This window comes from Diachasmimorpha longicaudata, chromosome 4 (assembly GCF_034640455.1).
Source record: "Diachasmimorpha longicaudata isolate KC_UGA_2023 chromosome 4, iyDiaLong2, whole genome shotgun sequence".
Taxonomy (NCBI): domain Eukaryota; kingdom Metazoa; phylum Arthropoda; class Insecta; order Hymenoptera; family Braconidae; genus Diachasmimorpha; species Diachasmimorpha longicaudata.
Window position 1 is genome coordinate 11,106,058 of NC_087228.1, and position 16,758 is coordinate 11,122,815.

A 16,758-nucleotide genomic window follows, 5' to 3' on the forward strand; every position below is an offset into this window, starting at 1 on the left:
TGAATGCCTCGTGGCATGCAACCAACGTAACTCCCCAGTGGAGTTGGATTAACACTCGTTTGAAGAGAAATAAAATAATATATATATATAGCCTGCACGTTGTTGTATCCGTCCACCAATACCAAGTTGGATCCCATCATACCTGTCGTAGGAAAATGTTACCGGTTAAGGTGAGGGGGGAATAAAACGAAGATGGAGAGGCGACACTCAACTTGTGGTCACTGCACTCTTCATGTACATGAGAGTCACCTCGCTGGGTGGCTTTTGAAATACTCCAGTACTTTTCCACCGGACTGATTGATTTATTCACAATATTATTTATCAATTCGACTCGCGATTGCTTCTGCTATTTAATTTGTCGTTTTTCGTTTCTCCAATTAAACTGCCTTTGAGTTCTGGGGATGTATTCTCCTGTTTCAACTATTGATATGTTTTTTTTGGCAATTAGTTTTCGTTCAGTGATTCATTCGCGTTATTATTTTCAATCCTTATCTCGATAGCTTCTGCAAATTCCATTTGTCACATTCAACTTTCCACTTAAATGACGCTTGGGCTCGGAGATAGTCAATTTGGTTTTGTAAAAATCATGGATAACATCTCGTTTATCACTCAATAGACAGGGGAGAAAATGCCTCGTTACTCCTCTCGTTTTGCTTGAAAATATTCATCAGTCTGTCGTTCACTTTCTATGGCATCCGAGGACTCCTCCATTGTTGGAGGATACTCGACACTTTTACTTCATTCACAAGATAATGAAGTGAATAACTATGCATTAAATATGAATCATTGTTTTCAAGCTGCGCTTGGCAATCGTGTGAAAGCTCTTGTAAGTACATAATGCCATTACCAGTGTATTAATGTGATACATTACTCTCATTTGTCATTTTCCTTTGGTCCCGGTTTTTCTCACGTTTTGGTTTATCGAGTAAGTGCTGCTAGGCATGAATAAAATGTACCATAACTCCAGGATTTATTTAGCATTATGTAATGCTCTTGTGTTGAATCGTAAATGGGCTGTACTGTATAATTAATTTTACTTTTTTTTTAGTTCGTAATTATGAGTTGAGGTTTTGAGACATTGGTAAGAGTGGACCTTGGGAATTTAATATTCTTTGGTTGGTTTAACAGGAAGAACAGAACCGGGGTAAACCAAATTGGGAACATCTCACCGATGAGCTTCATGTTCTACTCACTGTTGAGGACACTGAAAATCGCGCCACACTGAAGCTCGCTCGTGCCGTCGAGGAAGTCAAGAAACTTCTTGTGCCCGTGGTGAGACAGTTCCAACTTGTTTTTAGGCTATTCAAGAACCTTTACAGTTTTCTTTGTTGTTTCCCAATGTTTGAATTAGTTCATCGTAATCGTAACACTCCATCAGTTATTTCTGAAGCAGGAGTTTTCAAAAAACGGATTCATTTTGTATAGAATTTAATTGACAAACTGTAAAAGTTACTTGAATGCACCTGACACTTTCTTGAACTCTGTAATTATCTCGTGTTAGAACAGAATCATTTGATTTTATGACTTAGATGAGATTTCCGAAAAAAAATGAAACGGTTTTTTTTACTTTGAAATTTTTTTATCGTCGCTACAATTGTATAAATATTTCTGGAAAGTTCTCAGACTTTTTTCTCCAGGGGGAATAAAATTTCAGTGGATGTGATGCTCGTTAAAAATTTACAAGAGATTTAAAGGGTAAATTTTTATCAGTGTCTCTGTAGAAAATATCTCTTCATCTTATCAATTCAGAAACACTTATTATAATTTGTCAACTTACTCTGTTCTTCCACTCCTCCAACTCCCAAAAAAACATGTCCCCGACAAGTGTTTGTACATCGCTCCTATCTCGTATGTCTTTGGCAAACTGTCGTCACATGTACTTCCGATAAAAATCTCACGAACGGTAATCGACAGTCTTGGTATTTATTTAACATCAATATTCAGGCCTTACGCTTTCAAGAGTAACAGCACTGAATTTAACAATCAAGCAAAATAACGTAACACTGAATACCAAAGAGCATTGCATAACAATGCTCATGTTTATTCATTTCCTCGACTGATGTACAATCGGAAATTTTTTGTCTATTGGATACTGACGTTGATGTCGATTGTTAGCAGGCTGATGGTGAGGACGAGCTGAAGAAGAGGCAGCTCATGGAGCTTGCCATTATTAACGGAACTTACAGAGACTCCAATACTAAAGTTTCCGCCGCAGCAGGTAAATTTCTAATCTAGGAATTACCATCCCATAACGATAGGTGTCATGGAAATTTGTCAGGAGAAAACATCTTCGTTTATTCGCTAGGATTAAATGATACGTGGCCTTTGAAATTGAAAATAATATGATTTTCCTCTTTTCTTGCGAATTATTAGTGAAAAGACTCCGAAATTCGATGTTTATGCCGATACCGCGAGGGTGTCGATATCACCTTTCACTTCTCGCTTTAAAATCGAGTAAGTCTTGCTAATGCGATTACAGGGACGATAAGACTCTCGTGATTCGAGCCAGTCTTGCCCATGGGAACGAGAAATAATGTGTCTGGCCGCCGGTTAAAATACACATGAGGATTTTTCTCGCTCGCAAACAATAGTTATTTTCTACGAAGATGTTGTCTATCGCTTGGGAACTAGCCGCGGGTTCTGACGCTTGTCCCCATGAAAATTACGTGTTCGCAATAACAAAAAGTCAATTAAGTTGTCGATTTTAAGGCTTGTTAGTTTCGCTTGGACAGGAGATTTTTAAGAATTCTTGGGCCGGTTCATTAACAGCCACACGACGCCTTGACCCATTGCCAAAACTTCCGCCTAGTAAAGCCACTTATATGCGTTAATTTTCGAACGTTAGTCATTGACACTTTGAGTGGAGTTTGTGCCAGGTCACAGGCCCATTCAATACAGTCTTTGGGCTTGATTTTCACTCGGAATTTATCGCTGCCAAAATAGTGTCAACTGAATCTGGGGATCACGGGTGGATTTCTGGCGGTAATGTGAAACTCGCGACGTTAAAATCACTTTGATAGTCTTGGTTTTGAGATTTAATTGCTCATACTCATATTTTTGGATATTAATAGGAGGATCGGGGGTCCAAATGAAAGAAGTCGTCTGAGCATTTCCATTAGAATTTAAATTGTGAAGCTTCGCCCCGATTATTGTTGAATGAATTTCCCCTCCACCCCCCGAAAGAACAACAATCTAACGAATGATCGAAGCCTTTGACATTGCAGCCTGCGACGAGGAGTGGAGGCGTGTGGCAGCAGCGGCTGCCGAAAGTCAGCGCCTTCTCCCAGGCCTCGGTACACAAATGAGAACGCAAAATGCACCGCTGGGTGCTCCCCTGATTCTCTCACCAAGGATATCGGTTCCAACAACAGCAGCCTCCCTGCTCAATGGCTCAGGTCCACCGGGCTCATTGTTATCAGCTGGCGATCCACACGGCCTCATATACACGCCATACGCCGACTACGCCAACTACGCAGCACTCGCAGCATCACCACTACTCACAGAGTACGCGGACCATTCTGGTGGGTTATTTGCTCGCTGACGCTAGATGCACGAGACAGAGCTCTCAATTATCATTAATTACAACATTATTTCTATTTGAATCATCAGGTTCACGATAAATACTTGACACTCTGTTCACCAGACGTTCAATTCACCGCGAGATAATTTTTTTTTATTCGAGACACAAGAGTTGGACGGGACGAGCAGAGTGTCCATTTTGTAGATTTAGGAGAGAATGATATTGTCGTTTTATTTAGCGATAGGGCCTATAGAATTCAACTCGAAAAGGAAGAACAAAAAATAGTTTAAATCAGTCATTTACTAGTCGCGACGTAATTGTTTGTTTTTTTAGAGATTTTTCTTCTTTTTTTTTTTACAGAATTCTCAAGATTCATAGGTGGTTATTGTTTTATTTTCTATTAATTATCGGTAATAGTACACATTATTTCACCCAGGTGTTCGCACGACAGGACTATGCGATTCCTGCGAGGATGTAAATTGAATACTAGTCCAGAAATACTGAACAACATTTTTTAAGCATCCTAAACGGATTTTTCAGGGCTGAAGGGGAAAATGATTATTTTAATTCGATGCATCCACTCATTTCTATCGTTGAGGTGTACTTTAGTAGGCTAGAAGATCATGCGTAAGCGCTCGGGTGTGGGGTAAAACAGGCGCTTATTAATTTATATTTAATTTACAATGCTACAGAGCATTGACAAAAATAATGTGAGGTATGGAAGTGGAAAAAAATTAACATGAAGAAAAAAACGCCCATTTTACCCCATATTCCCATGTTGTCTCGATATGAGACATTGACACCGTCCTTCAGTGGCTAGAATCACCACTAATGCGAAAAGTATTCCCATCCCGTTAAGAATATCAACACAAGTTGTGAAGTTGAATACTATACGTTTAAAAAACGCTTTCTTATTGCGTTTACGTACGATAACTGTAAGTGAAGTTGTTTTAACATACCAAACGGATATATATGTACTACTTCTAACGGATCCTCGCACACTTATGTCTGAATAGGGCGAACGCGGGGCGTCCAGTCATGTGGCACATTCGTGCATTACTCAATGCAACAATCAAAGGCCATTAATTGTTTTTAGTTATTAGTATTTTTCTCTTGTTTTAGGGGAGAATGAAGAAAAAAAAATATATCAGAATTTTATTTTACCTGTATCGAAGATTATATACCATATTTATTGAGGTTTTAGTACTTTAGGGAGTATTAGCGTACTAGCACTTCATTTCGAAGTGTAATTTTTGTAGGTGTTTAGATTATCTAATGAATTCGCCTTTGCGCTTTCACAAGGTCCGATCCGCCCCCTCCCTTTTTTAATTATTAATTTTTAGCGCTAGTTTCATTATCTTGGTGATGGTTTATGATTTTCTTAGGTATCTGTTGGCAACTTTTTTTTTTGAAAATATTTTAGTTACGTTTTTTTGTTATTCTTCTCGACGCAACTATCAAGTTAACAACTACAACGTAATAAACTAGAATCTCGAGTGAGAATCTCCCTAGGGTTTGGTCTAACACGTGAAGTTAAAATTTTTTTTGAGTACTCGACTAACTCGATCGGTCCGCCTTTCCCACGTTACTCTCTCGCTCTCACCCACGCGTGGTTTTTTCGCTTTGAACTGTTTTTTTTAGGTTTTACGTAACACTGACATTGCAAACTACCAAAATCGCCCGTAACTTATTTCTTTTTTATTAAAAAAATTGCCGGAAATTTCGAAATGAACTTTCTGATGGAAAATTACGATATCGGAAATTTTTAGAATTTTTGCCTCATTGAATTATCCTGGAAAATTCATTTATTTAGATTTTATTAGCGCAATTGAATGCAGTTGAAACACTAGTGTAAATGAAAAAACGATCGGCCGGTGATAGATAGGCTGTAAACGTAGGGTCTCTAATAGGCAGACAATAGGTGTATACGATGAAAAATTACCCCAGGGACCAAACTAAAAGCGTTATTAGAGGACTGATGGTTCTAGCATATTCTTGTAGGTGTTTAAGGCGTTATCGAAGGCTGTTGCTGATGAAAAATCTAATCAGCCATTGACGCAGTCTTCGAATTACATGGATATAGATCACGAGAATGTACATTATTTTATATTATTTTATACGATTATTTAATTTTTATTTTTTATACAAAATGACAGGGCGATGAGAGAGTGAAATATGTTTTTAGATATATTTATATACATTATCTACTCGAGTATGAGCTGAGTAGGAGTTTTTTTTTTGTCGAATGTCTTTGCTTTGAGTGAGTGTAAATGGCTGGTTACATTTCTGTTTTCAATTTTTCAGTATCACGAATTACCTGATTTTCCTTTTAATGAACTTGAGAGTCTCACCGAGTGAGATGTCTTCATTAAAATGAGAGAATATTTAATTATTAAACGTTTAATATCATGACAATGAGGTTTTAACGAGTCCTTTCATCATGTCTAAGAAAATTCACAGATTATTTTCTTGGGAATTCTGGTTGTAACGACTTGGCATTTATGGGAACGTTAAAGTATTGTTACGACCTACATTTGCATAATATTTTTGAAATTTATTTCACAGGGGAATTAAGTACAATGAATTTGTTATTTGGAGTATATGATGAAAGGACAATTTTTTTTGAACAGCAGAGAAAGAGTTTCGAGGGATATCAAATACTCCGGTGAATCGTTCGAACTTGAAAATAATGCTCTCTATATTTTATTGTTCAACACTCCATACTGTTTCTCTGCCGTTCGTTTGTGCATAATAATTGTTTATAAATTTTCACTTCTTCTCCTGGGGAGAGAGGAGAGGTTAGTGAAATTGTCAAGTTTTATCTGAATAGATGGGTAGGAAGCAGTCCTGGGAATAGTGCTATGATAAACAAAAAAGGGATATCTTTGTGCGTGTCAAAATGTACTCACAGTGTTGTATGTTGGGAAAACAGGTGCAGCAGCCGCTGCGAAACAGCGTAGGCACCTGGGTCAGATTCGCGAGCACCCTTATCAAAGGGCTGGCGCTCTCTCGTGAATACAGAGATAACAGAGTCGCGCCTTAATGCGGGAAAGGTTAGTTTTATTTATCACAAGAATTTTACATTTATTGTTTCTTTATTTCAATATTGTATTTTTATTCAGTACTTTTATCTTTGGAATTCTGCTGGATTCGCTTGCCAATGTATGGGTCCTTCATTTTAAGGTGACAGAGTCTTTTTGTTGTACCTTACCGTGTGTTCAGCCCGGTAATTTGTTTGTTATCCGGATTAAGATTAAAAGATTAAAATTTGATCAATACATCTGACTATGTTAATAATGGAAAAAATTTTGTATTGTGCTGAATTCTCGTCCTGCCATTGCCACAAAAGTTAAATTTTTTTTCAATTTCCATTGATATTTGAAAATAAATTCTCCCTCACGCCAGCAACATTACATTATACAAAATTTAGTCTACATCACAGTCCATTATTATCTTCAAAAAAAATCATACATTGGAAAAGCAAAGACAGCAGTGAAAAATAATATACATTTGAAAATGAATTACGATCAGTGCCATGGAATCCTTGGTGTTTGCGTACCCGCGGAATCGCAAATTTAAGGACAATTGGTGAAAATTTAATCAGAATGCACTTTTTTGGCGCAACTCCCCGCTCTTAGGTCTAAGCAATTGTTTTATTTATCGATAGGATAGGATGTATGAGATGAGGTCATTTGATTAGTCTTTTTTTTATTTCGCTCTGATCTGTTCTGTTCTGTGTGCCACCGTGGATAAATTGTCTCTAGATTTATCGAAAGTATTGGGGAGGATTCCGCTATGGGTGCGCACCTCCCTATATTTCTAATTAGAAGCACTGCCCAATTGTTATGAAAAAATAATGCTACTATTTACGAGGAAAACGATGAATTTCCTGAGTCTAAATCATGCAAATTGGTTGTATCGAGGGGCAGTGTTGGAGAAAGGCAGAAAAAAAATGACAATTTTTTTTGGTGCTTATGTATCGATTAAGATTTCAATCTTCCAGGACATCGTACATTTTTTTTTGCATTTCGTTCATTTTTTATTATGATTTTATGTTTTTTGGCAACTTGTGCCTGTGGAACAACTTATTGACCTTCCATTTAATCTGTATATATAAATTTATATACGTACTATTATTATATTATTTGCATAAATATTTATATGAAAGAATAAATGAAGAGATACAAATAAATATTATGACAACAATTATTTTTTTATGTTCTTGTGGAGTTTTAAAATTATTGCAGGGGTGGTAACGTGATGCGACGCGAAGGTTTTCACATTTAATCGATGAATTTCAAACGATCATTTTTGTTGATTAGTTGTTCAGTGTTTCTTATGAATGAGTTAATTCCGTAATTTATTGCCAAAAATGGTGATAATTATATTAATTGAATTTTCAGTTCTGGTTGTAGACGATTAAACAATGAATGAACGTTTGATTTATCATATTTTATACCTAGGCGATGTAAACACGCGGCAAAAAAAGTGCTGCTCAAAGCTGGCGTCCCACCCTCTTTATTTTCACGTATTACCACTAACAAATAATGATTTTTTTTAACGTTAATTTTTATTTTCATAAAACAAATATCAAGTGACAATCCTTAATTTATTTACTCATAGACGCAATGTTCATCCATTTATCACCATTATGGTCTCTGCACAAAGATAGCACCATCTTTTTATATAAATAATATTTAACTAACAAAAATGCTCCACATGGCCAAGTTGACACTAACGTTTATACACATTTTTTTCTCAGTTTAATTTATTTAATACTGTTCGATTAATCATTGTAATGAGATTAAGTACGAGGTGAAAACATATTTTATCGAGTAATTTTTAATGATGCTTTAAATGCCTGGAATTGTATGATAAATCTGTCCTATACATGGCACGTTGCCGTATAACTCATGAGCCTCTGACACCCGCTTGCTGATGGGACATTTTTAATTAATAACTTTATCGAATTAATTATAACGAGGGAGACAATATTCAAGAGATAATGCATTGATTCTTTGATGTTTCTATTAAAAACTTTTTTTCGTTTTATTAGAATGTTTGTTCATAGAGTTTGTTACTCAGCACTGCTATTTACCTGGTGGCAGGTGCACACCCCCATTTCGCCCCTCAAACTGCCTCTTAAATCGGTGAAATAATTCGGCGTAACTAGAATTTTTGACAAAATCTCGCAAGGGCAATAACTCATTTAACATTTCGATTATTGCACAATAATTGTAAAACGAATTAAATCAATGATCTCGCAAACATGCATCTAATGTGGGCTGGATGACAGCTCATATAGACTATTCTCTCTGTAATTCAATTCTAATACATCAGGAATGACATTTTTTTTTCTCGAATCATTGAATTAATATTTCTCCAGTCTCTTTGCCTGTCCTATGTGCGGGGAGGGTACACGAGCCATAGTAAATCTCAACTGTGTAATCTGTCGTTAAACAGTATTTAACGCATTTTATTTTTTCATCTACATTTTTTTCACGTTTTTGTAATGACGATTATGTGAGAAAAAATAATTGTTCGTGTTCTACATGATCATTTGTGTACAAAAATAGATAAACTGCTTCTCACTAATAATTAAAATATTAAAATTGATCAAGTGTTGAAGCACTGCTTTTCGTCCACTGGATCGTACAATTTTTTTTATAAATGAAACAAATTGTGCAATTGTTCGTTGGATTTTTTACTGGCAATGGTCAGGACCGAAAGCACTGCTCGACATTTACTCGATTTGTCAAGCTGACAAGCAACTAGAGGATCAGATTCAAATGACAATAATTTTAATACTCAAATTATAAAAGATAAATCATAATCAAATTACTAACAATACTTTTTTTTTCTTTTTTTATCTTTCTTGTTAACCCTGGTTGTCCATGGCCATGTAGGCTTGGAGTGCTAACAATGGAATCCACTCGCCCCGTGCTAACACCTGGAAACTCTGGATTATCAGCCAACCGCGTGTATGAATTTGAACGATAGTCGCCAAGAACGCTGAGACGAGAGCCTTCGCTGTACACGCGTCACCAGCCCTATCTACATCTCTCAAGTTTATCCATCCTCTGTATTCCCATCAATGAAAAGTAATCAGTACGGCTAGAGTCACATGGGCCACGAGAAAATGTACACTTAATGTTTTTACCTTACACGCACGCACATCAGTAGAATTTATCATTCAATTTGTTTTTCAAGTTGAGAAAAAATTATTGAAAAGGTTTAGTAATTGCGGAATAAACTTTAGTTGTGAATCCAGAAAATTCTTCTAAAAAACTGATTTTTTTGGATTTCCATGAAATTTGTTTAATCTTGCAAATGAAGGTCGAAAAAAAATATTAAATACATGTTAAAAACAAATGTATCTAATATTTTTCATGAAGTTTTTGTATTTCATTAGTTTTTTAAAATTATGCAGCAACTCAATTTTCTCCAATTTTCGCAAATTCTTTGCATAAATTTTTCTCGACGTCTGTCAATAATTATCACCACATTACGTGCCTCTTACTACAGTACTTACTACTGATGTGACAGCAAGACAATGTAAAAAATCATCGACAAATTCCACCCACAGATGAAGTGCAAGAATTTATTATTCTCTCTCACGAGATATTTCGGTGAAGATTTGTGTCATCGTTCCGAGTGGGTAAGCAAGTATCTTCAAGGTGATCGGGCGTGCTAATTAGCAGCGGAGGTTTTCGTGTTTCGTCAAATTCTGCTCCACAAGGGAGCAACACATTGTCAGAGTTTTTCAAATGCATTTTTTTTTAATGAATTTTTCTGTTGCCGCATAATTAGACATTACACGCACAAGTATGTATCGCTAAATTTGAAATTAGATTTTACGATGAATTTTGAGAGTGGATTATGCCAAGCTGAAGAATGATTTAAAAATACGTGCAATACATTTTCAGTGCTCTTCGATATTTCGTATTTTTTCAAGATCGTTGAGCGTTATTATTACCTTGTTATTATTGTTTTTCATGATTATTTTTCATAAGATTATATCCTAGAGAAGCAATTAATTTTAGATGAAAAATAAAATATGAAAATTAATAATCATTTGGAGAGAGATGAATTATGTTATGTTGTATTGTAATGAACAGACAAACTTTCATCACAATTTTTCCGCCGAGGCTATGCAACGTTTATCAACAGGATCTATCGTTTGTTATCACTTATAGTTTTTTTTTCAGATCATTTTTCGAGAATTATTATTGTAAGTTATACGTAGATTGTATGTAATATGGTTTAAACGAGATACAGGAGTGACTGTGTGAGTGATTGAATTTACTTAATGTCGAGTTAACACTATAGCAAGCAAAAATAACGAAAACAACAAAAAAAAAAGAATTATCTATACCATTTCGTTTATTTTTAGATCTGCCATATATTTAAATTTAAGGAGTTTTTAATGCTATCTGTGAAATTACGCGTACATTTTGGAAAAAAAAAAATGATCACCAGTCCATTTCGTTCATTAATCACGATCTTTTCATGCCAACATTTTGACCATTAATTATCAATGGTAGCTCGTCTTTCGTTGTATATAAAATGCGCCACAGAATAGTTAGGAGCATTAATATTATGAGTGATCTGCAATCTACTTAAGTTTATGACGAATATATATGAGAATAGTAATGTCAAGTTTATTTTATTATGACATATGTTGATGATTTACTAGATACCATTATCTATGTACGAGGAAAGTTATTAGTGTCCAATTAAAATTAATGCTGATGATTAATCTGAAAGGATCATCTCTCAGTGCAGAATATAATCCACCTAGGGACTGTTGATGGAATAATAGGGAGAGGACAGCATTAATTTTATGTAGATATTACGTACTCTTGAGATTCTATTTACTGGAAATTCAATCATTATTATTAATATTAAATGTCTCATTTTTATTTCAAGGGCATAGACATCTATGTATTGCAGGATAGATGGCAATCTATTGTTAAATGTTTGAAGATTTTTGATAGTTAAATTCTGTTCAATCTTTTCATTGATCTGATTAGCTTCTACTGTGTATTATCGGCAATTCAATTTCGAGATCTTTAATTAAAGCGAATATATCAAGATAGTTATTCATATAGATCTATTACAATGAGTTTAATATTAATTAACATGGATGATAGACGCGTGATGATTGACAGATGAGGAGAAAATTATAATTACATTTTAGTGAAGCAAACGAAATGATTCAGTGGACCGTTTGAGAAGCTTTATTTATGCCAAACTGAATGAATTTTCTTTCAGAGAACAAAATTTAACTGACTAGAGATGAATTTGCAGTACTCGGGGCATCAATTTCCGGTAAATTGTCAAAAAATTATGGGGCAAATTTTTTTTTCATTCACTGCTTCGATAAATTGTACAATTGTTTATTAAATATTAGAGGAGGATGTATTATATAGAGAAATTTATCGTGGAATGCCAAAACTTTGCAAAACCCTGTTGAAAACTATTTGTCCATTGAAAAGAGCAATAGAGACATATTTTTAATACTCCTACTGTTGAATTTTCGCCAACATGTATAGATTAAATAAATTGGATATATGAAAATTTAAGTGTCGAAAGATTCCTTTTTCCCCATTTCCCTGCTCCGGTGATTGACCACCTTTTTGATGGAGTATTTTGAAAATTCAACATATTACAAATAGAGATTATCGGTACCACAGAGGTCACCACTTACACCTAGTGAAAATTACTTTATGAAAATATTCGATTATCTCCATGAATCTGACGGAGCGCGATTCAGTCATCCGTGTCACTTTCTATATAGGAATACTGAATCAGTCATTACGTCATCTTTAGATCCCAAAGTTGATTTCTCTTTTGAGTGCCTAAAAATTCTTCTGTTAATGTTTCATTTACGAAAAGATGAGTGCTGCATCCCAGTATGTTCACCTGTCAACAGGATTCAGCATGCCACTTGTTGGAAGTAAGCCAATTGTTGACGGTGACGAATAAATGACAACAGACTGCAAAATCATGAATCTGTTATTTCATTCTCATTTTGAATAATTGATTTTGTATGTAATAAGTGAGATTTTATTGGTGTGATATTTCCAGTCGGTACATTCAGAGTCACTGGACGAGAGAGAATTCATAGTGTACTCGATGAAGCTCTAGACGTGGGGTACACGTCGATAGGTATGTAATTCCTTCATTTTAATCAGTCCACACTGGTTTATTCTCATTCCCCAATTTTCACCCACTAAAATATTTAATAGACACTGCAGCTGTATACAGAAATGAAGAGGATATAGGTTATGCCTTGAAAACACTCTTAGATAAACATAATATCGAGAGAGAAGAAATTTTCATAACCACGAAACTAGGTGAGCAACTGAAATTCATTACAGAATAGAATTAGACTGATTGTTTTTAATCGTGAATATCTCGAAATTGGTAAAGTCCAGGGGGATGATTTTTTGTCACATTAGACACATTAGAGATCCGTTTTCTCGAGATTGTGCCATTGGCTCAGGAGTATCTACGATTAAAAAAAGTCCATTGTGCTTCAATAATGTAGAATTGTTGAAATTAGGATTCCATTATTCCCACAGCACCAAGTGAAAATGGAAATCCCAAGAGAATCCGTGAAGCTGTGGAGAGGTCTCTGAAGGCCCTTAATCTCTCCTACATCGACTTGTACTTGATCCACTGGCCTGGAGCCGCTGGAATCCCCGAAGGAGATATAGACAATATTAAGTTGAGGGCGAAGACCTGGGAGGCACTGGTGGACCTCAAGTCCCAGGGCTTCCTGAGATCCATCGGGGTATCCAATTACAACATACGTCACCTCGAAAGATTGATGCAAGATTGCAAAGGGGTTCGCCCTGCAGTTAATCAAGTGGAGTTGCATCCCCATTACCCTCAACGAGACTTAGTCGAATTTTGTGAACAACAGGGAATTCATGTGCAGGCCTACTCCTCTTTAGGGACCAGTACTGATAACTCGCTCTTAAAGGATCCAGTAGTTTGTAGAATTGCTGGAGAACTCAATGTCTCTCCAGCCAGACTTCTACTCAAGTGGGCTCTGCAGCAGGGAATAGGCATAATTCCCAAAGCAGTACAAAAAAATCACATTCGTGAGAATTTCCAGTTAGATTTCACCATTCACGCCACCCAGATGGCGGAATTATCCTCACTACCCCCGCATAAATACGCGTGGAACCCTGACAACGTTGTTTAACTCGCCCAATAGTTCATAAACTCCTCAAAAATAAAATAATATGACAATGACCTCCACTTCACTTACCGAAACCATCTCACGCCTCTGCCTCGACAAATACAAAACCCTTGCCAAGACAGGCAAACCCACAGACTCCGAGTGGACAGTTCTCGCAGGATTCGTCCTACAGAAGCACGACAAATGTTCTCTGGTGTCTCTGGCCACAGGCACCAAGTGCCTGGGCGCCAAAGACCTCCGAAATACTCAATCTTACGACCTAGGAGCTAGACTGAGTGATTCCCATGCTGAAGTGCTGGCTCGACGTGCCCTCCTACGATACATCTACGAACAGATCGACGAATTGATCGTTTCAAATGAGAATCACATTTTTATTCTCAACAGCGAGGGAAAGATCGATTTCAGGGGAGATGTGTCGTTTCATTTTTATTGCAGTCAGACCCCCTGTGGAGATTGCTCTATCATCTTCAAGGAAAAAGAGTCTCCTCATTCAAAAATACCCAAATTAGATGATGATTATGATTCAATGGAGAACGGGAGGCTGATTTTCGACGTCTTTAGGACAGGAGCGAAGTGTGTTCATGATTCAGTCCAGGATTTAAAGCTTCCTGGGGTGGATTATCACGCTCTAGGGCCTCTCAGAACGAAACCTGGAAGAGGAGACCCCACCCTCAGCCTTTCCTGCTCTGATAAATTAGCGAAATGGAATGTTCTGGGGGTACAAGGGGCGCTGCTCTCATTTTTGATCCCAAAAGTCAGGATTCAGACTATCGTCATTGGGGGAGGCTGTCCCTTCTCACTGGAGAGCATGAAGAGGGGGTTGTACAAACGATTCGATTCAGGAGTTGAGGGACCGAGGATTGTTCAGGCCGCTGGGGGTTTTTCTCAGGCGAAATCGAAAATCAGGGGACATCCCTGTCCCTCTAGTGTCATTTGGTGTGACGTCAGAGGGAGAAATGTAGAGGTTTCTGTTGAGGGAAGGAAGCAGGGGGCTACTAAGAACAAAAAAGGTAATTTCCTATTGATCTCCAGAAGAGGACTGTTCAATAAGTATTTGAGGATTGTGGACAAGTATGGGTCTGCGAGGATTCCTCCGCACCCCAAGAAAATTAGCTACTACGATTTTAAAAAATATTCTAGGAATTATCAGAATTTATGGCAGCACTATAAATCAACAGCTTTCCGTTCGTGGCCTTCGAAACCCCTAGATTTACAAAAATTTAGTTTGTAGGATAAGAATTAACGTTTGGTTATCTTGTTTGGCAATGTAGAAATTTATCTACTAAAAATGAAAATATTTACAAAATAAATTGAGGGATGGTTTATAAATGTTTTTTGCTGAGATTTGTATATCCTATTCCCACACAAGTCAATAAAACTTGTTCCATGAAAATTTCGTCGTCTTCCTCGTCTCTGGCAGGCTCCAGTTTGAATACTACACCAAAAAAGTCCTTGAGGTCTCTCAGAAACTGAATCCTGTAACAATAACATAGAAACTTATAACTTTTCTATCCATTTGTTTTTCACGATTTTCAAATTCATTGCTTCATAATTAAATTATTAATTTCTTCATAAGCTAACCAATAGAAATAAAAAATTAAATATATTCATACATTGTTTGTGTAAGAGGTCCCACGAGTACTTTACAAACATCCTTTCTCCCCAGTGCCATAAATAAAGCGGTCATGCTTTGGAAAGGAGAATCTACACATCCATTCCTGTATATTTCGTGCAACAACTTGTTAGCTGCCTCCTTTCCAATATCTTCAGGAACACACGGAAGCGATCCAGTGGTCATTAAAGGAGAAAATGCCTCACCACTCAAGAAAACTCCATTTGTTGTCTCCGCTGTTACTGTAATACCAAATCCTGAAAATTTAAAACAAAAATTTTTCCATTCATTCCCTCAGAAATTCATCGATAAATGAATGAATAAATTAGAGAAGCATTTACCTGGTGACTTTCCACCGGTGCCTCCTCTACAATGGTCTGTGTGAATATAAATATCAGGTAGAAAATTGAGAAGAACTCCTTTAGCAGCCTCAACCATTCTATTAGCAATAGCCGGTGATACTCGTATACTGCACGCAAGTCCCCGTATTCTCTTCACCATTCCACTGTTTTGAAACTACAATTGATTCTTAAAATGAGTCATCCTTTTACATCTAATATTTCGAATTATTTTCACAATGAAAAAGCAAGAAACTGTTCTTTAAAAAAATAACGAATTCGGCTCAAAATAAATTTTACCTGCACAGTCTTCAAACTCTGCTTGATGGGACACTGGAAAAGCACCTCTCCACCACCCAGTGGTGCAGCCCCCCTTTTCTTGATAACCAGTTCAATATCCTGTTCTCCAATGACAAATCTCTTTAGCACAGACAGCCCTGCAGTTTTTATCCTATCCACCGAAGGATCTAGGGTATTGTTGGTGACCCCCCTGAGCTTGATATTCACAGGCTTCTTGCAGAATGGAGCAAGGGCCATGACAGCCTCCAGATAATACCCAATTCCCCTTTGCAAGCTGCAATCATGCTCCAGCTCTCCACCGACCAGCAGCCCAGGGGAGTAAAACAAACTTGTTCCTGTCTCGTTTAATTCTACTCGAGTTCCATTGGTTAATCTATCCAGGAGTCTGATCAAACTGACTTCATACTCTAAAAATAATGAGAGCAGGAGATAATGGATAAATTTGTGATTGTGAGTTCGTTGGACCTCGTCCTCTCCTGAAGTAAACAATGTCTTACCTTTCAAGCCAGGATCATCGTGGTTGGTTCTGATTTCTTCGATTCTCACTGGCTTTCCTGATAAAGTCGACAGCAGTAAACGATACTTTAGGTAATTACACCCTTCGTAAGTCAATACATTATTTTTCCTCGGTGCTGGCATTATTTATAGAATAAACAGTAGTGAGAATAATGGACTACTAATATTCACGAGAGAGTGACATTTGAGGTTAGGGACTCACGTGTTCACTTTTAGGGCAGCTTTTCATTGGATTCGAAAGGAAACTAACCTATGGTTT

General features: G+C 36.8%; 4 protein-coding genes across 8 annotated transcripts in view; 3 read left to right on the plus strand and 1 right to left on the minus strand.

The window, feature by feature from the left end:
• How (held out wings) overlaps positions 1–12,105 on the plus strand; it is a 34,228-nt gene extending 22,123 nt beyond the window's left edge. The window contains exons 4-8 of one of the 5 annotated variants that reach the window (XM_064119664.1): positions 1,129–1,269; positions 2,116–2,218; positions 3,210–3,521; positions 6,453–6,573; positions 9,427–12,105. In XM_064119664.1, the coding sequence (XP_063975734.1) occupies positions 1,129–1,269; positions 2,116–2,218; positions 3,210–3,521; positions 6,453–6,535 (639 nt within the window). In that variant the 3' untranslated portion in view covers positions 6,536–6,573; positions 9,427–12,105. Of the gene's footprint in view, positions 1–1,128; positions 1,270–2,115; positions 2,219–3,209; positions 7,738–9,426 lie in introns of those variants that run through there. The other 4 variants (XM_064119666.1, XM_064119665.1, XM_064119667.1 and 1 more) reach the window with 4 other exon arrangements.
• Positions 12,106–12,254: 149 nt separating this feature from the next.
• Positions 12,255–13,741, plus strand: LOC135161779 (glyoxal reductase-like). Its single transcript, XM_064119669.1, has 4 exons — positions 12,255–12,479; positions 12,611–12,691; positions 12,772–12,879; positions 13,108–13,741. The coding sequence occupies exons 1-4, from the start codon at positions 12,419–12,421 to the stop codon at positions 13,734–13,736; spliced, it is 879 nt and encodes a 292-aa protein (XP_063975739.1). The 5' UTR covers positions 12,255–12,418; the 3' UTR covers positions 13,737–13,741.
• A 35-nt stretch (positions 13,742–13,776) lies between these two features.
• On the plus strand, positions 13,777–15,126 carry LOC135161776 (tRNA-specific adenosine deaminase 1). Its single transcript, XM_064119662.1, has one exon. The coding sequence runs from the start codon at positions 13,777–13,779 to the stop codon at positions 14,962–14,964; it is 1,188 nt and encodes a 395-aa protein (XP_063975732.1). The 3' UTR covers positions 14,965–15,126.
• On the minus strand, positions 14,868–16,740 carry LOC135161777 (RNA 3'-terminal phosphate cyclase-like protein). Its single transcript, XM_064119663.1, has 5 exons — positions 16,481–16,740; positions 15,984–16,390; positions 15,687–15,861; positions 15,347–15,602; positions 14,868–15,209 (listed from the first exon to the last, which is right to left on the minus strand). The coding sequence occupies exons 1-5, from the start codon at positions 16,620–16,622 to the stop codon at positions 15,056–15,058; spliced, it is 1,134 nt and encodes a 377-aa protein (XP_063975733.1). The 5' UTR covers positions 16,623–16,740; the 3' UTR covers positions 14,868–15,055.
• Between the last annotated feature and the right edge of the window lie 18 nt (positions 16,741–16,758).

Excerpts from the sequence above, each read along its gene's own strand:
- LOC135161779 (XM_064119669.1), top strand. The coding sequence starts at position 12,419 with ATGAGTGCTGCATCCCAGTATGTTCACCTGTCAACAGGATTCAGCATG. Across the intron at positions 12,692-12,771 it reads CGTGGGGTACACGTCGATAG|ACACTGCAGCTGTATACAGA; the intron begins GTATGTAATTCC and ends AATATTTAATAG. Across the intron at positions 12,880-13,107 it reads TTTCATAACCACGAAACTAG|CACCAAGTGAAAATGGAAAT; the intron begins GTGAGCAACTGA and ends TTATTCCCACAG.
- LOC135161776 (XM_064119662.1), top strand. The coding sequence starts at position 13,777 with ATGACAATGACCTCCACTTCACTTACCGAAACCATCTCACGCCTCTGC.
- LOC135161777 (XM_064119663.1), bottom strand. The coding sequence starts at position 16,622 with ATGCCAGCACCGAGGAAAAATAATGTATTGACTTACGAAGGGTGTAAT. Across the intron at positions 15,862-15,983 it reads AGAGTTTGAAGACTGTGCAG|TTTCAAAACAGTGGAATGGT; the intron begins GTAAAATTTATT and ends AATCAATTGTAG. Across the intron at positions 15,603-15,686 it reads CACCGGTGGAAAGTCACCAG|GATTTGGTATTACAGTAACA; the intron begins GTAAATGCTTCT and ends TTAAATTTTCAG.